Below are 25,178 nucleotides of genomic sequence, written 5' to 3'. Positions count from 1 at the left end.
ACCAACTGCTTTAGATACACACAAGATGTCTGAGAAACAGCCACTTTGCTTGTTTCAGTGGGTGCAGATGCTGACAACTTGCAACACTGCTGCACCTGAGCTGCCAAGGACAGCTATCATGTACGAGCACACTGACAGAAACCAGCCCCAAACAGAAGCATTTCCTGAACTATTCTTTCAATTACAAACAATGATGCCACTCCTTTCATTAATAAGATCGAACTGCAAGTTTGCTAAATGTGTGCTGGGACAAAACCCAGAATCCCATCTGACAAATTGCACTTATTCACTTCTCAAGGAGACTGTTCTGTGTCTCCATGACACAATACTAGTAAAGCTAATAAAGAGAAGACCTTTATTAGACATGACTAACAATGAAAGGCACTCTAGTTTCTAACATTTTTTTCTAAATCCTAGTCTTCTCTCCAACTATTACTCTGTGGAAGGCTTGTGGTATAGGAGTGAAGTAAGAAAAGCAAAAATATAAGATAAGATTTATTTTAGAGCTGTGGTGTTTTTAGAGTTGTGGTGTTTATCTGTTATTTTACATACTCGGACTGAAACCTCATCGTGCTGGCAGTCAATGCACATACATCAGGGCAAAAAAAAGGTGGACCCTCTTCCCATGAGGCTACAATCTGAATGAAAAGCAGTTAAAAAAAAAAGCAAACCAAGCATGTCTGACTATATTTTGGTAACATCTAAACAAAGAATTGGCTTGCACATGGTTTTATTCATGTTTATTCAGATCACTGTAGTAACCTACAGGACCAAGAAAATACAAAGGAAAGGAGATCACCACATAATTTCTATAATATTAACATTGGGCTATATGATAAAAAGGATTATATTAATTTGATAGCAATACTTTTAGTTTGGTATTGAAGGACATTCTGGATGGCAGAGATCTGCAGTCTCCTTGTTGGCAAGCAGCTGGAATTGAAGCAATGATGCAATTTTTGTGTAGCTGTAAAACAAGGGACCCTCTGATTATGTTAGCTGGAATCTTTCTTTGTGTTATTGTTCTGATCCAATTAGTCACTCCCTTCAAGTTAAGGGAACCCACTGGCTGATTGGACTGAAATAGATACAAAAACTCAAACTGGTGGTACTAGAAGAAGAATACAATTTTTTTTTATAGGAAATGCCTCAGTAGGTCAATCACATCCTGTAACTACACCTTAATTGCACCAAAACAACAGAAAGCAATCAAAAAGGGTCTGTTTTGATTCATTACATATCAGAAATGTGAGAGATGGAACTGTACTAACCCAGGAATCTGTCATTATGAGTAAGCTCCCCATGGAGCTTGTTTTAGCTGCCTTATACCACAAAAGATGGAAGAGACAGGTCTGAAACAACCAAAGTATCTGATCTCTGCTATTTCCCCTTTATCCAGCTCTGATGAGGCCACACCTGCAGTGCTGAGTCCAGTTCTGGCTCACGAGTAAAAGAGAGATATGGATATACTAGAGAGACACCAGTGAATATCCACTAAGATGATGAAAGGACTGAAGCATCTCTCTTCTGAGGAAAAGCTGAGACTGTGCAGCCTAGAGAAGGCTCAGGGGGATTTCATCAGTGCCCATAAATATCTGAAGGGAGGGTACAAAGAGGACAGAGCCAGGGTCTTTTCAGTGGTGCCCAGTACCAGGACCAGAGGTAATGGTCACAAACTGAAATACAGAAGGTTCCCTATGAACACCAGGAAACACTTTTTCACTGTGAAAGTGACAGTGCTGACCAGGCAGGCTGCAGAGCTTCCCTCCTTGGAGCTATTCAAAAGCCATCTGGACAAGGAGGCAATTCACTGACTCAGGACTTCCCATCTGGATACTGGTTATGGTGCAAGAGAAGGGATGCCATATTATGGTTTGAAATAAGGCTCCTTGCACTGCGTTCAAATATCAAACATGCCCTCAGAGACAAGGTTGGGGCATGGAACACCAGATTCTAAAATGCTGAGATGTATAATACAGAGGTGCCCTTGATCTTCCTGATAACAGAAATGCTGATGACACACCAACAAAAGCAAAACTGCTTGTGCCCAACATAAAACAGCAGAAAATCCTTTGTAATGTATTCTAATCTGTGCATGCCTCCAGGTCCCATCCACTTCCTCACAGCTGGTATAGTTGGAAAAATACTGAGTTATGAAACATACTGAATTATGAAATGTCACTGCCTACTTTACTGAGTACTGGTATGCACATACTTCTATGTTAACTGAAACCCAGCTTGTCCTTCTCCTCTGTATTGGTTTATGGCTCAGTTCATCAGATTAAAACACCCTACTTTTTAAATGTATAAGAAATCAACAATAGAAAAAACCACATTTGTCCAGAGATTATCCTGCAGGGTATGTCTGCACTGCCAAATGCAGCTGGGCTCTCTGGGTTGCTGTCAGTGCAGGTAGTTCACACATCAGACCCGGCACTGGCGTGTTAAGGTAGAGCATCATGCAGTACATTTATTCCAAACTATGTAGCTGTACTGCTTTTTCTATCTGATCTAGCCTGTTGAACTGGCTTTGATGTCCGTATACAGCACTACACTGGAACTACAGAATGAAGTATGTGTTTTATTAAACCTCAAAATGAAAGCACGCTTTTTTATTACATGAACAATAACATTCTTTGATGTCTGAGCTAAGTTGCCTACTAAGTAAATGATGTGAAGCTATCAAATTATTGACCATGAGGATTAAGAGATGTCAGATATTAAAGATTAATTTATGTGTAGTGCTGCCTTTTTACTATCATTTTGATAATAAATCTGGATTTGACCTCCATGTTAAAAAAAATCTGGCTGAAACTCCTGAACTATGCTTTATAACATGCTGATAATTCTCAATTTCTCATGACATCACAGTCTAATTATATTAATTTTTATACTCATTTCAAAGAGTTTATATACATCAACACCTGTGAGAATTTTGCCATTACCATTTCTCACCTCTTTTCTCAATAAGAACAATTAGATGAAGGTAAAGAAGTAATGCTACTGCAGATTTTCACACCACCTGTGAATAGATGCCTGTTTCAATTCATGTTATGTATTTATTGCAAATGTTATTGACAAAAAAATATTAGATACTCTTACAATTCCAGCATGACAGCTATGTGTTACATAGCAATAGTATGCTGTGTCTTCAGTTTAGAAATAGATTTGAATCAAATAGGACTTTTTCCCCCAACAGAAAGATATGGTTTTCTCATTAGCCAGGCAGGGACATTTTGACTTGCCACACAGATCAACTAATTGTTATCTGGAATTTATATTTTTATTCCTAATAATTTTCAGTTTTTCATCTACACCCACAGGCTGTCACAAACATTAACAGCAGGTGGACACTCAAAGCATTCCACCCGCTTCCTTCCCATCCCTTTTCTCTCCTTCAGCCCACTATGCAGATGAGGATATATCACCATGCTACTCCCTTCTACAGACAGCCCCTCATCATCAAGCTTTAACTCTAGATACTAAGAATACAAAGGAGTAAACCAGCTTTCTATCAGCTCATGATTTTCAGTTCCTGGTTTTCTTTGCCCTAAGATTAAGGTTTGACAGCAACGTAGTAACACCCAGAAACAATCCATGCAAAACATTCTCAGTGTAAACAGTGTCTATTTTCTTCCTCCCTTGATTCCCACTTTGACTCTTTGTTTTTCACTTCCTAGATCACGGCAACACTGTATTTTTTCTCCATTTGATCATCTCTTTTCCTGCTCCACACTTCTACACTCTCTTCAAAATGTTAAAAGAGTCCAGAGCTGAGCCTTAAAAAGAAGGTAAACAAATTGATCTGATACCCAGTACCTGGTCACAAATAAAAGGCAGATGCATCTCAGATGTAAAAGCAAAGAGAAACTGCTTCAGATAGGTTCACACTCCTCAAACACTCTGTTCTTGTTTTTAACCTATACGAAGAAGGCAATTTTGGGGAAAATTTAATGTACAAAATAAGAAAAAATAAAAGCTCATTATAGGGCTTCCAGGGAATCACCTCTGAGTGAAACTCAGAACTTTTAGCACACTGTCTTCCCTCCAAATGCCCCTTATTTTTTTTAAAATGCCCTTCCATGCACTTCCTAATGTCACAGCCTAAGTTCCTCACTCCTAAGTCTTTCCTACATCCACATCTTTTTTCTCATTACAGCCTTCTTCACTTTCAATGTAACTTTAGGAGACATGATCTTGATGATGACCCAGCAAGAACTGGAGGGCATTCATACAACTAGTAAGTGCAGCAATAATGTTGACAGCACATCCGCTGAGGTTCATCCTCTCAAACAGGGACTGTAGATCTAAGACACCATTATGGTGATAATAAATAAACCCATTCAGAAATAATTTTTATAATCCCTTTAGTATTCTCACAATTTTCACGATAAGAAAATATTTTGAAACATCAACTAAATTCTAAGTAATCTAGAGAGGATCCTATTCTTATTTTTCTGCAACAATCACTGAAGTTCACTCTAATGCATTTCCCCACTCCTCAAAAGGGTGGGTTACTATGTAACCTTCATTATAAAGTAGATGTAAAAAAGAAGTGCCACACAGTAACAGCATGTGTTTATATCACAATACTCACTGAATTCTCATTTGAATATGCGGCTTCTTCAGTACATCAGCTATCAGCATTTTTTACATTTCTAGATCAGGCTTATTGGAAAAAGCTGGGTTTGCCACAGATACTTACCCAGTTGTGTAAGGTATATTTATTCCCCCTAAATTAATGCTTTCACATCCAACAATGAAGAGTGTCGAAAAGCACAGCAGAGATACACCACTGCAGATCATAGCCAACTTTGCAGACTCTCTTGCACCAAGTTTAAGTTTTTTTATAATGTAGCCACCTAGGACAATACCAACACCAGCACTTGGGACAATAATCACACCTGCCAGGAAAAAATTCAAACAACATTAAAACAGGACCTACAGAAATGGTATAAAACATAAATATTGGTTTCATGCCCTAATTAGATGACTGCTCCATTGTCTGATTCTCTGCTAGCAAACTGAGTCAGACTTTTCAAACCTTTGGAGTGTTGTCAAAGAATCTATAAAAGCCTCCTTATGATATTAGCAGCAGCCAAAGCACTATAAGAGAACTATTGTACTTCCAAGCAGAAACATTGCTTTGTATTTATTTTAGAATGGGGAGAAGGACTACATATTGGTCCAGTTTAACTCCTGAAAATTTGAAGAAATCTGGACTTGGACATGAATTTTCCTCCTCCTACTCTCATGATTAATTCCAGCGAAGCACAAGTGCTAACCTCAGGCAGGACCCCAGAAGCCTGCCCACCCTGGAGTGCACATGTGAGCCTGGCTGCAAATTCTGCCTTCTGGATACTTTGAACAGCACCTTCCCAGTCAACCAGCAACAGCACAAGAGGAAATGGCCTCAAGCTGCACCACGAAGGTTCAGCTTGGACATCAGGAAGAATGTCTTCACTGAAAAGGGGGTTAAGTATTAGATCAGGTTGCCCAGGGGGGTGGTGGAGTCTCCATCCCTGGTTCAAGACATGACCAGATGCGGCACTTAGCGCTCTGGTTTACTGACGTGGTGGTGTTCAGCCAACAGTTGGACTTGATGATCTTGGAGGTCTTTTTCAACCCTTATGATTCTATGATTCTTCGATTCCTCCATCAGCACTCCAATTCATCTCAGCACAGAAATGCAGAGTGTAAACTGATCAAATGCAATTAAAGAAATTAAGATACTAGAATTAGGGTAAGTTTAAAACACAAAAGATGTGCCTCTGAAATTTCTGCTGCTCTACTGCTGCAGTTATAAGGTGGCAGTTCAGCAACACATCCCTGGGTTGTCCTCATTTGTCAGGTCCTGAGGTCATGTTAAGTCAGCAAATGTCTTGCACTTTTCTTCCCTCAGCTTTTGCTTCTCACTGACATTTGAGAAGGTCTTTAAAGTAAGGCTTTGCTAATAAAGATGCATTCCACATAAACATGGAATTTGAACTACTTTTGGCAGCTGCATCTACAGAGAAGCTAAACTTTATAATCCAAATTCTTAGAAATGTTGGTCTTTTTAAAGAATCCAGTAAGACTATCGCTTACAAATACCTTTAATATTACTGCAAAGCATACTCATTCTCTGTTAATTCATCTAAGTTCAATGGGACATTACATTTATAAAAATGTTGAGATTGTGAAAGTAAGAATAAGAGGTAAAAATAGCTGGCACCTTATTTATATTGCCATCATCATGAGGAAGATTCTAAACAATAACACTTCACAGAATCAAAAACATCTTTCTCATAAGAGCAGAAATTAAATGTATAAGCTGCACAGGTTCAAGACATGAAGTCTGGTACACGGCATTGATGATGATTAATGTCAGGTTTGTTTAAAAATAGAAAGAAATTGAGACTTAAATAAAGAGTTGCTGCTTAAGAGACAAAAAATTACCAATTAAAAACTTTAGATGAAGACATTCAGGAAGCACATGTACTCAGCCAGCAATGAATGTATTAAGCATAGATGTATAATGTAAATAACATGTAAATTCTCCTTCTGCTAATCAGAAAATTTTTAAACTTGACATGTCTTTTACTATATTAGCCAGTAGCAATCTAATACAAAATCTCTAAGTATCCCTTTCCCTTTTATCCTACAAAAAATATTTATAAAATTAACAACTGTTGACTTTAATACTACATTTAGGAGTTGGGATTGTGTAAGCAGCTCTCACTTGTTCATGTTGCCCATCCAGCCTGAGATACTTCTTCTCGTTCATTATAATACTCTTTATCAAGTGATTTATAACAGGGAAAACAACAGACATTAATAACTTCACACCCTGGACAGGGTGACACCAGTTTTACCTCTTTTAATGTACTGGCTGTTGAATATTTTTTCTGGCAAGAATGTTTCCAGTTTATCCTGAGAATGAAGCAAGTCGTGGAGCAGTAATCCTATCAAGACTCATTACAGTAAAACTCCTGTGAGTGTGTAGCTACTCAAAGCTTCAGAGAGCATCACCACCCCATCAATCAATGTTTCTTCCTTATACACATAACACAAGGATTTCCCGCCCTGAAGAAAATCTCATCCCAGAAAGCTCTCAAATAGAAAGCACCACATGGTGCTTCTCCGACTTTTCCCCTCCACACTCCAGAAAGATTCCTTGCATTTCCTCCAGCCACTGCAGGTGACAAGTGATTCCCACTTGAAGTCTATGTGTCTTCCCTCTTTCTTCTGCTACTTTTTATCTTTTTCTTGACTGATGCCCCTGGGCACCTTCACCCCTGTCCCCACAACTCACTCCACTCCATTACTTCTTCTCATGCACAGTATCTGAAAGTATGGGGGAGCAAAGAACTACCCAGCCTAACAATTAGCAGCTATCCTATATGGTAAGCACTATGGAGAAGTTAAAAAGATGCTTATAAAGACAAATGTCTTTGATGCAGCTAGAAGAGGAGGAACCTCATCTGCATGACACAGGCCCTGATTCTGCACAACATTTTGGCCTCTTTTCCTAGGAAAGTTGCAATCTCATCCACTCACAGAGCAGCATAAAGCTTAAAAATTTGTGGTTTGTAGCTCTGTTAAAAGTTGGACGTGGCTGTACACTGCTGTGGCATCAGGGGAAGCGCCACACCTGCAAAATAGGGGTCTCCTGAAACGACAGGTGTGAGAGGATTTAGGGAGTTCTCCTTACTAGACCAGATTGTTGTGCACACAGTGTCAACAAGTAAATAAGGAGAAAACCAACAGCCTGGAGGGGAGAGATAACTGAAGGATAGGACAGATAAACAACTTGTCACTGGGGGGAATAAAAAAAGATAAGGATATGTTAAAGATCAAAGAGGAAGTAAAATTCACAGAAAATAAGAACAGCTTTAAGAGATCTTTTGAGGCACACAAATTGCAGCAATGTCTATGGGTTTTCTAACTTGTTTTTGTTCAGGTTTTTTCCCCTTGGAGACCATTAATAGATGAGAAAATGTCTGTCTGGGCTTATGCAAAAAACATCAGCCCTGTAACAATATAAATGGGTTCACTTTTTACTAAACATACATAGCAAGCATCAAAAAATGGCCTGAATATCTAGCCAAATGCAGAAAGCTGGATCCTATCACCTGTTCTAACAAACATATTTTTGGTTCATTCCTACATTGATTCATTCCATTAGTCAAAGCTAACCCTTGCAAGATTACATTACTTGGCAAAGCCTTACCAGTGTAGATGCTGGCATTGGAAGCTGGGATGCCAAACTGTGACTCGATGAACTTGGGAATGAAGGTAATAAAAGCTGTGACAATGGCACTCTCAGCTGTGTATGACAAACTCACAAAAAGGAATGTCATGTTGCTTAAGATCCTGACAGCTGCTCTTGGAAGCTCTATAAAATGACAAAAATGACAAACGAATGTTATAAACAATGAGTGAGAAACAAAAGCAAACTGAAACAAGACCAATTGATTTTCCTTGAGACAGACTGGCAATAATGGCTTGCTAGCATCTGGTTACATTTGCTAAGCAGAGGGGGAGAGTGCATACTTGGGAGGGCAGCCCTCACTGTCTGCTCCTACCCTATCTCACTGCACTGCCCCAGGGCTGCAGTCCCACTTTGCACAAACACAACTGAGGTCTGTTTTAACAAAACCATCTCAAGAAACAGGGCTTACATAGTAACACTATAATGGAAAGGAAAACAGCAATAAAGTGTAGTGATTTGGGAATTATTCTGATGTCTTATTTTGAAATTTTCTATGAGTTAACACATATCACATTGCTGAACTGACAGTACCCTGTTTTGTACTCCACAGGAGGAAAACAGATCCATATACTCCCCCCCGAACCCTCTGCTTCAAAGACCATGCTCAGAAACCTGGGGTAATAAAACTCTCATTTGAAAAAGAACCAAAATATTTTAGCTAAATATTTTTCTACATGATTCAAAAGCATTTACAAAGATGCAGACAAAGCATAATGAAAAAATTACATCAATGATATCAGTGAACCTCAACATATATTACATACAACTTAATATTCTCAGAAGGGATAAAGCAATCAATTAAAAATGAGAGTACATCATTAACTTAAATTGAAAAAGTATTCATAGATGCTGCAATTATTCTCAAATCAAATATCAAAACCCCATGAAATTCAACACTGCATTTAATGAAACACATATTTTCAATTCAGTCCTGTAGTGATGTCAAATTATCATCACAAGATGATGATAACTCTATTCAGCACTTAATTTTTTTCAAATTAATGATGTAATTTTAAACATGGAGTTTTTTAACTTGGGGCTTCTACCAAGATCAGATTTTCTGTTCAAGTGTTATATCTAGCCTATAATAGTTTAGGTTTTTTTTATTTGCTTTTCACCTGGTACAAAACCGGAATGGTGCTTCAATCAAAGCCGACTGAATTCAAAGAGCACCCATTAGAAATACAACATGTTGATCAAGAACAACTGAGTGAGAATTTTATTGATGCTATAAGTTGTCAAGACAAAAATATGTCTCACTTTCTCCACGGACTCCAGTAGGTTATCTGTATAAAAGTGAACAGAACTTAGATTCTCATCTTGTCAAAACTTGTCAGGTTACAAATTAGCACTTAAGTTGTCTGACTCCATCCAGTCTTAGCTTATGCCAGTTGTCAAAATTTATACTGAATTCATTATCAGTACAGGGTTTATAATTTTAATGTAGTCAAATGTTCTCCTGCTGCCTCGATGAAGAAACATATTAAATGTTAAATACAAAATCTGATGGAAATAACTAATGAATAAATCATATTAAGAAGCACTCATATATTTGAATCTTAATGGTTTTTACCACCTACAGGTTTTTTGTTGTGTTTTTTTTAAAGAGTGGCACTGTTTGCAGTAGAAGCAATAGGAGCAAGCAGTCATGACCATGCTGATGTTGCTGTGAGAAAGGAGTCAGAAAGTAGAAAGAGGGAGTACCAGGATCAGTCCTCCTGGAAACTGAGCTATTTGGCAGCAGCTGCTCACCTGGGCTGCAAACGTGGAAGAAAAATAATAAGGTATCCTTACTGAGAGAAATATCATTTTATTAGGATGATGAAAGGTGTGCTCTTTGTAGAAAGCCCTTGGCCAAGAGCTGAACTGAAGATCTTTGCTAAATCCATTATTTTAAAGAGCCTGATTCAAATATCATAATAGCTGGTACAGTTTAGCCCTTTCTGATAGAACTGAGCTATAGGAAAATGTCTGCTTTAGAATTTTCAATCTAAAGATACTGAAGAATTAATTAGGCAAAGAACTGCAGAGCTAATGAACATTTTGCTCTGTTTTTCATATGTAGAGTTGTACTTTCTGTTGACTCCCACTTGCATCTCATCTGAGCACTCAGGCTAAAGGTCATTATTCATTTCAAAACTAATTAGTATTTTGAAATTGGATTTCCACTGATAAACAGATAAAACTTAGTGCCTTGGAATAAGCACAAGTTCTCTTACACCCATGTGAAGGATTCTTCAAGGAACAGCTTTGCTGATTACTGTAAATTTTGGCATGAAATAAGAGATTATTTCTTCATACTGCACTAATACATGCCACCTGAAGCACCTGAGAGTTGAAGCTCTTTGTGATTTATAAAAAGCAACTGTCTGACATACAAGGAAAAGCTGCTACATAGTAAGAATCTTGGAAATAAAAACACACATTCAGAGTCAGGTTTTCCCTGATTTACTCCTATGATCACCGCCAAATCCTGGGTGACAGCATCTATACTACACTTCTGAATTTAAAAACCTGTGATAAAAAGGCACTATAACTCATATCCTTCAACAACACTGATTTTACTAAAAAGCAAGAATGCTAAAAACTTTAAGGATCCTTTGTACTACACAATCAATCTTGCTTTTAAAACATTTCAGTGTCAGATTACTTTTGTGTGACTAGCCACAGGCCTAGGCTTTGATTTCAAGGCCATTATTAAACCGGTCAGGTTTGATTTCTACAAGGTCTTCAAAAGACATTGCCTGTTTTTGCAAGTGTGCATCAGAAACAAACCTATGAGACCTTGCAGTGTTCCTTCATTCTTTCATTTAAAGAAATAAATCTTTATCAATTACATTCCTAAAACTAAAACAATCTTTTAGTATGGCTGCAAACATATTTACACTTCTGTGCAGTAACTCAAATCTTAAACATCCTCATCTTTCTTTTTTTTTTCCAATAACCTAATACATAACTAAGACACATATAAGTATATAAACTAAACTGAAACCTGCCTTGTTGGACTGATTTGTTAGTCTACTCCCAATTTTCATACTTTCACGATCTTTGACAATATTTTTTCTCTAGTCAGCACACATTTTCTTTCACTCATGTGCTGGACCACTGCTTGATTCATGGTAAGGGAAAAGCATAAGAAAAATCTGCAAATAATACGACTATTCACAAATACTGTTCTAAACAAAAATCTTAAAGCACTGTAAACAGAATTTTAATAGAAACTCCAATAATTCCAACTTCACCTCCTTTTTCATCATTTAATGTATTTTCTTTTATCCCTTTTCCTATGCACCTAGCCCAAGGCAATGCAATGAATACAATCAGTGGAATAAATCATCCCAGTCTATAGCACTGTCCTTTTGCAGTCCATCAGTGAAGTCCCTTGTAAGCGTGAGAGAGATATTAGCTAGAGGACTCCCCTTCTGCTGGTGTTCCAAGCCTGGACAGCACTACCCAAGCTTGCAGCTTTGAAGGAGGCTGCCTGCACACTGAAGTCTCAGGGGCAGCTTCCTCATCTTGTGCAGTACAAAGCAGAGCAAAGATTTGTGACAGAATTTCCAATTTGTTTATCAGAATGGAAACTAGCAAAGTCACACACAACTACTTCAAATACTGCACGGAGCTAATCACTAAACTCTAGAAGAGTGTTTTATATGTATTTCATTTAATTACCTACTTGTGCACCATATAAACAATTTCATTCCACTCTCAGGATGTGCCTTAAGCACCTGGGTGGTGGCTAGATAGTTGAACAGCCTCTAACATCCTATATAGAGGGATTCAGTACCAGTTTGATATGATTATTCTTTTCATTAACTTCATTTAGAAGAGCTCCTTGAGGCTCCAGCTAACACTGCTAATCACTGCAGGGAGCCATGCCAGCCAACTTTTTCTATTTTGAGCTCTTCAGGATGGCCTAAGAAAGGATGAGAGGGGAGCAACTTGCTCAAGGTCAGTGGCATGGTAGAATCTCCAGCCCACAGTCTGCTGAACCCTCTGACATTTACAGTGCTCACCAAGAACCCTCACACACAGACCACTGTTTCCTCCTCTTCTTCCAATCTCTGCCAACTAATCGTCAGGTAGTACAGAACCCCCAGTCCAGATCCTCGGGGAAGCACTGCAGTGGGCTTATCCTGCAGCCACGAGTCCCTCAGGAATTTATTTTATCTTTGCTGATGTTCTGGCAGTCATTATTATCTGTGTCTGTCCCTCATAGGGACTGACTGGGAAAAGCATACAACAGCTGGTAGATGTGAAAATGCAGATAGGAATATTCTACACTTGAGAAAGGGCTGTACATATGGACCAAAAAAAAATCCTAAAGGCTACAAAATACATGTAATTAATTAGACTAATTATTTAATTCATATTAGATGAGTATATTTTAGGTAATATATACAGTTACTTTCTTTACACTGTTCCTTTATTCAATTGCACAGTAAGTTTCATTATAGTGGTAAGTGAAAGGGGCTGCAGATACAATTTCCATGGTACAAAACCTTAGGGGTATCTAGGTAATAAATGAGAACAGTAGTTTTGTCTGCTCAGATTCACGTGATTATCTCCATGTATGGGATTGAATTGTGGTTTCTTCATTATAGATCTCCTCTAGCTCATGCTATCTACACTGCCCCTATTTCACCCAATAAATTACATCCAGTTTTCTTCCTCCTGTGACCTACTTAATGTTTTATTTAATACTTTTGATAACTGACTCAGAAGCATTCTCCAACTCACATTTTCTCCTGGAAAAATAAATAAGAAAAGAAAGATGATTCCAAGCCCTTGCAACTCAAAACATGTGAAAAAGCAAAGCTGTATCTGTATTTTTATCTGATCTCAGCTCTACCATGGGGCAAAATAAAGATCAGGTCACTGATGTTGGAAGCTACTTGCAGATGAAGGCAGTTTAGGTTTATTTCTTCAGCCTATAATGGCAGCCATTGCAGAAAAAAAGACTGGTTCTCTCTCATTATACCTTTTTGATACCTTTTCATTCATCTAGACAGCTAACTAGGAAATTAGGACAAGTTACAACAAGACAAGAATCACTCTGCGAGGCTTTCTAGGTAAGATGACATCATATTGGAAGAACAAAACAGTTACTTTCCTACCAAAGCTGCATGGATTTCACAGATCTGATGTCACTGACCTGCATCATGGCAGACTTTGATATCATTGATATTTATTAGTACAGAACAGAAGATATGACCTACTAAATCATCAGTCTCCAGCTACTGCCTAAGTGGAGTTTCTGCCCATCATGCTATAAAAAGATGAAGCTCTGAAGTTCAATGGGAAGTATAAAATGTTCATTGCATCTCAGAAGAAGCAATGCTAAATGACTTAGACATATACAATCCTTTTTTCCTTCCCATTATAAACAAAATTACCTCAACTGAGAAGCCTGAGCCATGATCTCATTCCATAAAGCCCACTAAAACTTGAAAAATAATTAAATGATAGTGCATTCCTGCTGCAGGCCTTCTTTGCTAGGGTAAATGACACCGAATGGGAAAGCTATTATCAGCTTATATAGCAAAATACTTTTCTCTGCATTATCTCCACTTGTTTGGTATCATTCTGACATGTTTCTTTTCACTGTTCTACGTGGTGAAATTTCTACTCTAGAGAAAATGAAAAGTTTTGTATAGCAAAAGCTGAATTAATATAGGATTTTATGGAAGGTATGGTACACATTTAGGCAGGTACCAAAGAAACGCATGCTAAAATGAGACATACAGAAGTTTTCATTTCTGGAAAAAAAAGCATTAGGAAACATTCTCCCAAGCAAATACTTGTTTTCTCTGTATCTGTTCTGCCTGTAGGTACATGACCTAGAAGGTGAAATTATGTACCAAAACAGAGAACTAGCATCAGCAAACTCATCCAGATGTATCTTTACCAGGCACAATAACAGGGTGAAGCAGTCCCTCTACTGTGACATTCCCTGAAATGATCAGGAAGGAGTCCAGCAAAGACTGGACTCCCCTTTCTCAATTCCCTAAGTTACTGAGAAAATCTTGACAGAAGTAACCCTAAACTACTTTCACTAACCAGAAGCCAGTAGGTCTGAAGGCAAACAAAACCCACAACTAGTTTTATGGACTGAGGAGAAAATATTATATATGGGGACTCACAAATACAGAGAACAAAGAGTCTTCAAATAAAGAAGGAACAGGCTTTTCTTGCTTCACCAACTACTGTGCTAGCAAAGGGAGAGCATGGTCTGAAAGAGCTGATATTTGAGGTTCACCATGCTTGCTCTGTGCTTGCTTTTTGCCTTGATTAAAATGTTGTTTTGTCAGCTAGTAAAATCACCCCAAGGAACTTCTGGTCTCTTCTTTTTTCTTTACTTCCTTTGAAATTAACAGTAGCTTCAGGTATCCTGAGAGAGCCCGTGTAAATGCAGTGTAGAGCAAACCAGTATGTAGATGTGCAAACATTACTTAGAATGACACTTGTTTTAGTCTAAAACCAGCTGGTTTTGCTAAGCTTTATCTACTCAACATAGTGATCATAAAAGTGTCATTAAAAAGTCTGCCAATCATTATATCCTGGACTGATACCCAATTAAAAAGTAACACTAATGTCTATGTCAACAAACAAACATTTAGAAGTTTTGAGTTAAAATTACGTCTAATGGTACAAAAGACATTTCATGATTTCTCCCAGTCCCATTGCATTCACCAGGCTACCACAAAATGGCACAACCAGCATTTGCATCATGGAATCTCAGGAGGACTCACTGACAACGCAATGGTCATTCATTTTTGTCCTATACTATTCAATATTATGATACTGTTAAGTCTATATAATCAATTTAAATTGTATGTGCTTCATATTAATTAATTTTTAGCAATACTGCCCTTCTTCCCCTGGAAATCTGTCAATTACTACTTATTACATTTTACATTAATGATTTACTTCTTGAATAAAACAAAAATCTCTATTACTTGTCAATCTTTTGATCTTTTCTTGTTTCAAAATCAGCATAGGTTTTATTTGTCCTAACCTTCTGAAAATAAATAGCCTGCCATATAAACCAGACAGGAAACGCATATGAAACAAATAATCTTTCTCAATTAAATTACCCAAATGCATGAATGCAATTGAACTCACATACCACAATTTTTTTTTACTTGTTTCACTTATATTGTAGAAGAGCACTTTATTCTATGAAGGACAGTTTATAAAGTAGGACAGCTACAAATTGTAAGATGCATAAATACATCCGGTAATAGGGTCCCATAACCATAGTACGTAGCCTACCTGTTTGTTACAGGCACACGAACACATCAAAAATTCAAGAGAACTGATGTCAAGAAAATTGTCATTTTAGAGGATGACTATTTAATAAAATCACAATAGTAAAACATATTATTAAATACAGAATGTCAAAACTCTGCCTTCAATTACACTCATACAATCCTAGCATACAAAATTTAAAGCATTTAAAAATTAAAAACAAACTTCACCTTTAACATTCTTTCCAAATCCCATAGAGGCAGGAACTGCACTGTCTGCTTGTATTTTGCTATTTGTCTTCTCTTTCATCACATCATCATCACTTGAAACATCATCAGAGTTCATTTTCTTTTTCTTTTTCTTTTTTTTATGCCGAGGAGGGAGCTTTTTCGGAAAGGTAAACATGGGAAATATCACAAGGAGCATTGCAATGGCACAAAGGAGAAATCCACTCCACCTAATGCAGGAGACAGGAATAGAAATAAAAGCCAACATGTTATATGAAATTAAAATTCAAAGCTATTATTAGAGGCTGCACTGGATGGAAAGACATATTCTCAAAATATGAAATAGGCTAAGAGTAAAGGATTGGAGTGGGGGACAGCCTTCACTGCATTAAACCCCTAAATTAGAAGAAGTTTCTGTTGGCTTGTCTACTGATAAAGGGATTTATCCAGAATCCACCAAATATGAAATAGTGCCAGCTCTAAGTTTTTTGGTAATTATTCAGTACCAAGTGCTGAAAAGTGGATACTCACTTTTACTTTGCCTTTCTTGGATAATTCCCAGTAAAGCAACACAGTATTCCTTTCGAGAACATGAAAATAAGTTATCCAGGGCATGAGAAGATAAAATGTCCAGACAGGGCTAAATCTGTTCTGCTTTCCAGTGCCTACCTCTCACTGCCCTGACTGTCCAATTCTCTCCCTTCACAATTAAGAGCTCCCAAAGCCTGACTCTAAACAACTGATGTGTTACAACTCATGTCAGGGTTTATGCCCCAAACTCTGCAGCTCTGTTCTGCAACCACAACTCGAAATAGCCATTCACAAAGAATCTCCTCTTCTCCCTCTCTGTCTTATTAAGAACAGGATATAAAAACAACCCTGAAATGATCCCTTAGCTCCCAGGGAATGACCTGGGACGTTCCCACAGAAAGGACAACATATGGGATACAGGACAGAGTTCTTCAGGCTGCAGGCATACAGTTATCCTGCCTGAAGCCAAAAAGCTTCATGAACTTTACCTCAGCATCACAGATGGGCAAAAGGGCCTTACTAGAAAGTACTCGAGAGTAACTAGAGCCAGCAGCCAGAAGGCTGACAGTAGAGTATCAGATAACATAATTTCCCCTCTAAATTCTAGCAATGAAAGACTAAGGGAAACGCGGATAACCTCACACAGATGATTCCACAAAGAACAACCTAAGAATCCCCTCACAGAATGTCACCCACTGAAAGTGCAGTTTTCACTATAGACTAATCTTATTGTACTGGGTTTACATGGCAAGGTTTTGGTAGCAGGGTGGGGGCTGCAGGGGTGCTTCTGTGAGATGACACCATGAGCTGTCCCCATGTCCCATGAGAGGGAGCTCCAGAAGCTTCAAAACAGATACACCACTGCCCAATGCTGAGCCCACCAGCAATGCTGGTGGTACCTCCATGGTAACTTATTTAAGGAAGGAGAACAAACACTGCACATCAACTGTGTGAGCAGAGTGAGAAAATACCAAAGGAACAGCCCTGCAGGCCTAAGGTGAGAGAAGGAAGGGAGAAGGTGCTGCAGGTGCAGAGATCCCCCTGTAGGCCCATGCTATCCACCTGCAGCCTATGGAGAACCCACACAGGAGCAAGCTCCTGGCAGAAACTGTGGCCTGTGGAGAAAAGCCCCCAAAAGAGCAGGTTTTCCAGACAGGACGTGCAACCCATGGGGGACCCACATTGGAGCATTCTGTTTCTGAAGGACTGAACCATGTGGAAAGGACCCATTCTGGAGCAGTCGATGACAGACTGTCTTCCATGGAAGGAACCCCATGCTGAAGCAGCAGAAGAGTGTTCGAGGAAGGAGCAACAGAGACAAAGTGTCATGAACTGACCCAGCCCCCTGTATTCCTCTTAAAGGAGGATGTAGAACAGTCTCTTCTGACTACTTCTGGTGTTGCACACTTTTTTTTTCCCCCCTTCTTAAATATGCTATCCCAAAGATGCTACCATATCACTAGTGGTCTCAATCTTGGCCAGTCTCCTCTTGGAACCAGCTAGCATTGGCTCCCTTGGACATAGTAGAAGCTTCCAGCAGCTTCTCACAGAAGCCACCCCTGTAGGCCCTCCACTACCAAAACCTTGCCATGCAAACCCAATACAAGAACAATTTTTACATATTTTTGTACAACCTTTACAGTACTGATTATATATATGTTCAAACTTTAAACATTTAAAAGTTCTGAGTAGACAGGATTACTTGCACAAAAAATAAAAAACTTTTGGCCTCATATCTGTAATGCAAAGATATTGCAACTGTATTTTTCAATGAAGGCAAATTCATATGCATGTGTAATGCTTTGTATGGTAAATGGTTACAAGACAGGCTAACAACAAACAAACAGCCATGCGTAACACCATTTTTGTTAGAAGAAGCTTACAGGAAGCTTTTGCAAGGCAAATATAAGTGACTGAAAGTTTTGACTAATTTTGATATTATGTAAACAAAAAATCCTCTATTCATTCATTTTAGCTGATAACATACATGGATTAGAAAGCAGACTTTTAGGAGGATTAGTCAGCACTGTCAGACAGAATAAATCAGCAGACTGTATATAAATGTAGTAACATCCCTTTCAGGATCTCAAAGGCATAAGCTGCAAAGGCACTGATCAAAGAAACAATCTGTGGCAATAGTAAGCAGAAATCTGCAACCACCCACTCAGGAGGAAACAGCAGAGGAGACAGGGCTTGTAATGTAGCATGAGATGAAATTTAAATCCAAAGGGACCATTATGATAGCATACCAAATGCTAGAGATGTCACAAATGCAGCACTGGATGCAATTATATGCACCGTCTACATTTCACGATTTCCTCAAGATATATCAAAGAATTGGAAAACAGACAAAAGATGGTATCAAAAATAATAAGGACACCTACAATGGGAAATTGAGAGGTCAGAACAGGATCTGTATTAATTAAAAAACCCTTGATTTTCTGCCTTCTAAAGTCAAAGAAAATATGCAGAAGAATACCTCAAAGGCATCTCCACAAGCCCTAGGACCTCAAATAAAAGCAATTAAAGCTAAGGAAGAACCAGACAGTGCTTAAGGAATTCCTTTAAACTTCTTGTGTGGAATGTTGATGAAAGACTATATAGAAAGACCCAAGTATTAAACAGATTCAGTACTAGGAAAACACTCAGAAAAGCATGAGCAAAAGAAAATTTGATTCAAAGCACCTGACAGATCGCCAAGGGCGACTCCACAACTAATGAGGTCCCTGTATAGCACATTAACAGCTCTGAAAGACAACAACATGATGAATGATTTCTAACAGATATCCCTACAGTTACCACATTTGAATAAAAAGCAGTTTTAAACATTTGATGGGCTGGCATTGACAGCTGGTCTGTAACTTAGCCCAGAGCACCTACAGAAAACCCAGGTGTGCAAAACCCAGGAGCACAAACCCAAGTCCTGTGACACTCAAGGAAGAATCAGATCAGAAATAACCCTGAAAAGTAATCACTTACTTTATCAAGTTTCATGAGAGAGAAACCGAATTACGTGTCCTCTGATAAACCTCCTAGAAAGGAACAGCTTAAGTAAAAAATAGGCTATACTGCTTTTATATTGGCCACATATCATAGTTATTGTACTCACTATTTTGTCTGTAGTCATTACTTCCTTTAACAATGGAAATTTTTCACAGGGTCCTGTGATAAGTTACAATAGAAACCTTATAGCTATAATAAAGAAAAGATAGGAATCAAAGACACTAATTCACTTTGAAGGAGATAAGACTCAGAAAATCTCATATATGACTTCCCATGAACTTGACTGAACCCTACTTTTAAAGTGTGTCAGCTGAAGTAAGTGCTAGACTACTCTTACATTTCAAATTGTTAAATTGCATAAATAAAAATAAACTTGACTATGCAGCACTTCCCCACAAGGAGAAAATGTCACAGTCCCAGAAAACAGATTTCAGTGGAATGAAAGTCTACACTTCCAGAATTATCTACAGCCAGGCAGTCAGTGAGTGGCAAGGGAAAAAGGTTTAACCCTCACACCATGCGAATCTTCATTTTAATTGGTAGACACAGCTTCAGAAAGAGAAAAGAGAATGAGATGCAGATGCTATGAATGCCACTAAACTTTTATGAGAGGCCACCACAGATTCTGCAACAAATCACCAGAGATCTGATAGCAGGGGATACTCCTTAGAAATTTAAGAGAGAAAAAACTGAGATAGTCAAAAATGAAAAAGTAATAAAAGTACCTGGAACACCCTTTGGAGAAAGTCATACTTTAATCAACATGATGGAATAAGGAAACTTTGAATGACTTTTACTTTTCTATGCTGCCTAGAATACAACTCGCCTGCTGAGATCCTATGACAGCTGACTTCCTGCTGTTGCTTCAGTCATATTTGCATCACTTCTGCTGGTACCCCTGTACGAAGTTGAAATCACCAAGATACTCGTTCAAGTGACATTAAACTTTGGAGATACATAAAATCTATTTAGCAATTTGACGTGAAATCTTCTGAACACAGAAACTAGACTTTTTCTCCTATTTTGCTTTCAAGGCCTGGTACAGTAGATGTTCTCAAAGCCTGCCCACAGAATGGTTGTCATAGGCGACTTATCACCAGTTCTGCCACGGAGCTTGGTAGTTACAGCATTCCCACAGGGTGCCAGGGATCCATCCCTGGCACTGTGCATCTATTCCTGCCACTCTTTTGAGGACGGATGGTTAAACTTGTAATTCATGAGCAAGAACAGGTTTGTTTTTTTTGCCTGACCTCTCTTACACACGTGGCTACACCAACATTGCATATATATCCAAGCTAGCTTTAAACCAGCAGTGGCCATCCATCTGTTGTGACACAGAGCCTGGTAAAAGTGGCCTTAGAAGCAGCAAACTGATGTGTCTGTGCTGCTTTGGCTATTTTACTTTTGCTGGAGCTGTATGAGTTAAAACTCATGCAGGTATACCCACATAATAAAGCAGTTATATCAGTGCTTGAGTTATAGATTAAAAAAAGTTTATCCCACAATCATACAGCTCCACTGATTTCAATTAACAAATATATTTATGGGCCTGTTCATGATTTCTGTCAAAAAGTATTAATCAGATGCTGATTACCAGTTCTGACATGTCCTTAAAAACACATGAAACATAACAGTTTTGCAAAGAATGTATAATATTTTGCTTTGGTTTCAAATCTTTTACCCTAGAATACTCTAAGTAAGCTTTTGATACAGAAGCACATTCACAGGACAAATCTTTCCAGTGGGATAAGCCAGTGGATACACGAGAACACAGAGTCATTAACCCCAAGGCCACACTTAGTACTCAGCTTTGCCCTCCTCTTGCTGAAAATTCAGCTAGACAGTCCTGTGCATTTGGCTAGACAGTCCTGTGCAGCTGTTGGACTAAGACAAATAAAGCAGGACTAAATCTCCAAAGGTTTAAGAAGACTCCAACGAGAGAATTTTTCATATCAAACCTTCAGGAGAGATCACTGCAGATTAAAAAGAAACAGCTACAGACTGACTGCAATGGTGCAGTGACAAACAGTAACCCAGGGCATGAGAACTGACACACTGCGCCTTACACCTACAAAGTAAAAGTCTCTTCCTGGGATAGTGAACTTCAGTCCTGTCTGGGCTTCAATGAAAACTTCAAGGAAGATTTATGAATTATCTGAGAAAAGGCAGCTAAAGCCTCCTCAAGACCTGCTTCCTCAAAGAGACATTTCCAAGGAGGCCACATCTCAAAGTCTGCCTGAAGACATCAGTTAATAATTACAGCTGTTACACCTCCGTGCTGCTTGAAGCCTACTCTTTACTAGACAACAATGTGATGGTTTACATCATCTGCTGCCTAAACACAAGCCATCACCCTGAGAAACAAAGACTGGAAAGGGCACGTTCTGACTCCATCCCATCTCCTTCTCCTGGACTGGGGTAAATGGCGTCTACTGTTTCTCATCTAGCCATCCAGAGCTCAGTGTTTCATGCTGCCCCTGCTGAAAAACCAAAGAAGGGATTAATCCACCTTCCAGCAGGAAGGGGTTGGTTCTGGGCAGCAGTGATCCTCGACGCTCTCCTGCAATATTGATATCCCGCCCCACCATCCCCGAGCATTGTCAGTCAGAGCACACTGTGGTCAGAGACAATCCTGGAGCAGCCAAAGTAGGGGAGCTTCCATGCAATGTTCCTGTGCAATTCTGTGGCAAACTTCTCCTCTCAGCCAGAGGCTAGTGTGCAGTAATTGACAGAAACATCATCTTCCTTAGCCTCCTTCTACAACCTAAATCCTCCAGGGATACAATTTTCCAACCTGTCTAAATTCCCTACCAAAAATTTAGAGAGTAGTTTTGAAAAATGCTTGATTCTTACCAGTTTCCAATGAATCGGGGATCACTCTGATCAATATAAACAGTTGTCCTAGGATCGACATAGAAACCAATAAGAAGTCCTCCTAGCAAGTATCCAGCTGCAGGTCCGAGTGCTCCCATTACGTACATGATGGCTGAGGAAATAAAAGGTCAGTCATACATCAATAAAATTGATGTTTCATTAGTTATCTACACATAAAATCCACAAGTAAATGATGCTTCTTAAAGCAGCAAGTTTTGCACCCTAAAACTTTCAGGGGTCCTTTCTGCAACCAAGGCAGCAAGTTATGCAGAAGTCACATATTGGTAAGAAAATTGCTGCTTTCTGTATGGTTTCAGTCAAATTATGGAAGTATACAGTACTTTGGCATTCTGAATGGAAAGCATATTTGACTTGGATAAAATTTTTCATATCTGGTAACATTTCCTCTAAATCAAATAAAAATTAAACACATAAATAGAAAAAATCTAACTAATGTTAGCAAAGGATAAAAATTTTATGAAACATCAAAGAGCAAAGTACAACATTCCAACTTAGCTACCATCAGTCTAATACTGTGTTTAAAAAAATGACTGAAATTAAGAAATCAAATACTTCTATTTCAGAGATTAACAGAGCAGTGGTTCACTAAAGGAAGGTTCTGTTTAACTAATTTGACATCCTTTTATGACAAGGTCACTCATCCAGTGGATGAAGGGAAGGTGATGGATGTGGTTTTTCGTAATGCTTTAGATACTGTCCCTCACAGTATCCTTCCGGACAATTTGTCCAGATGTGGGATGAGGGGGTTCACGGTGTGCTGGGTGAAGAACTGGTTTAAGAGCAGAGCTCAAAGGGTTGTAGTGAATGGGGCTACATCTGGCTGGTGATCAGACACCAGAGGTGTTCCTCAGGGCTCAATTTTAGGGCCAGTTCTGTTCAATACATTTATCAACAACCTGCAGGCAGGAATTGAATGCACCATTCCTAAGTTTGCTGATGATACCAAACTGGGAGGTGCTGCTGACTCTCTTGAGGGACAAGAGGCCTTGCAGAGGGATCTAGATAGATTGGAGCATCGAGCAGTGATTAATGGCATGAAGTTTAACAAGTTGAAATACCATATTCTGCACCTGGGACAGATTAATGTCAGGTACAAGTACAAACTGGGAGAGGAGTTGCTGGAGAGCGTCCCTGCAGAAAGGGATCTGGGGATGCTGGTCAGCAGCAGGCTCGGTAGGAGTTGGCAGTGTGTCCTGAAGCCAAGAGGGCAAACTCTGTCCTGTAGTCCATCAAACACAGCGTTGTCAGCCACTCAAAAGAGGTGATTATCCTGCTGTGTTCAGTATTGGTGCAGCCTCACCTGAAACACTGTGCGCAGTTCTGGGCCCCACAATTTAAGAAGTTTGTGAAGGTCTTTGAACATTTCCAGAGGAGAGCAACAAAGTTGATGAAAGGGCTGGCAGGCATGTCCTATGAGGAGCATCTAAAAAATTTGGGCCTGTCTAGTTTGGAGAGAAGGAGGCTGAGGGGTGACCTCATTGCTCCCTGCAGCTTCCTGAGGAGGGGAAGTGAAGAGGGAGGTGTGAATCTCTTCTCTCTGGTATCCAGTGACAGGTCACATGGGAATGGTTCAAAGCTGCACCAGGGGAGGTTTAGACTGGACATTAGGAAGAATTTCTTTATGGAGAGAGTGGTCAAAGACTCGTAAAGGCTTCCTAGGGAGGTGGTTGATGCCCCAGGCCTGGCAGCATTAAAGAGTTATTTGGACAATGCTCTTAACAACAGGCTCTTAACTCCTGACCAGCCCCAAGGTGGTCAGGCAGTTGGACTAGGTGATCACTGTAGGTCACTTCCAACTGAAATGCTCTGTTCTATTCTGTTCTGTTCTGTTCTATTCTATTCTATTCTATTCTATTCTATTCTATTCCATTCCATTCCATTCTCCTAATCCATCTTCCTTCCTTAATGCATCCTGCATCCTTTTAACATGCTTATGCCCTGCTTCCCATACTGTCTTATTGTAAGTATGAAAGGCAAGGGGGTGGAAAGGATGGTCTCTGCTGTCCACTCATGTGCCTTGCACCACTGAAACCTGAGCTGCAGCAGCACAACATCACTTGCTCAGCTGTTGCAGATCCTCCAGTAGCACATGAAAAAACGACTAATTATCTAATTCTCTGTAATATTCTCTCTATGTCCACATGGTTACTGTGGACCAGTCACTCCCCACGGCAGTATGTAGACTCCAGCCTTTTTGGTCCCACCCTCAATCAGGCATGCTGAATCCTAGACTGCAGCAGCTGAACAAGCATAAGTGAGTTGTTAAAGCTTGAGTTTTCATGTTACCAATTACAGTAAATTATATTTCATGGATAAAATAAGCAAAAAGAAATCACTAAATCTGCCTGATTAAACCAAAGTAACTTGCATATTTTCATCTTATGCTTTGAAATAACAGAATGAAGAAAAAGAACATTCTCACAAGTAAAAAGGGACTGCTGAGAGCTACATTGCAGAGAAAAAAAATCACAGAAGCTACCATAAAAGGTAAAACTGCCTATAGTAAAAAATGCTTCAAGATGACAAATTGATTACAGAGTTTTATCACTTTTAAGGTTACATTTTTGTAAACACATTTTTGGGGTTTATGAAACTGCAATTTTAAATAATTGGATTTTGCTGAAGTCCTTTTTGCATAATTGTTTTCAGAACCATGTTCACTGTTTAAATTTATTCCAGCTATGTTCCCTACTGGACTGATTGTAAACAATTTTTGATATGCCCAAAATGCTCCATCAGACATTGAACACTGCTCCTTAGCAGCAAGTGTTAGATAAATGCCACAGTAACTGTTATTTGCAAAATTTAAATCATGAGGAGGGGAAAATAAACCAACCTCCACATTCCCACAACATCCATCCACTATAATAATTTTTTTTCTACAAATGTTTGCTTGAAAAATTGAGTCAAATAACTACAGCAAACTCAGATCTCTAAAAATTTTACAGAGGAAACACAAAGGGAGTAAAAGAGTGACCTAATCCATTCATTTCAGTATTCAGAAAAAATACTTAATA

General features: G+C 38.9%; 1 protein-coding gene across 1 annotated transcript in view; it reads right to left on the bottom strand.

Annotated features, from left to right (window-relative positions):
* SLCO5A1 (solute carrier organic anion transporter family member 5A1) overlaps nucleotides 1–25,178 on the bottom strand; it is a 76,335-nt gene that overhangs the window by 20,845 nt on the left and 30,312 nt on the right. The window contains 4 exon segments of the mRNA XM_029959368.1: nucleotides 4,706–4,904; nucleotides 8,213–8,377; nucleotides 15,736–15,962; nucleotides 22,120–22,252. Of these exon segments, the coding sequence (XP_029815228.1) occupies nucleotides 4,706–4,904; nucleotides 8,213–8,377; nucleotides 15,736–15,962; nucleotides 22,120–22,252 (724 nt within the window).

Source organism: Manacus vitellinus, unplaced genomic scaffold (genome assembly GCF_001715985.3).
Source record: "Manacus vitellinus isolate BGI_N305 unplaced genomic scaffold, ASM171598v3 scaffold_1_pilon, whole genome shotgun sequence".
Taxonomy (NCBI): Eukaryota; Metazoa; Chordata; class Aves; order Passeriformes; family Pipridae; genus Manacus; species Manacus vitellinus.
This window is presented reverse-complemented; position numbering and strand designations above follow the sequence as displayed.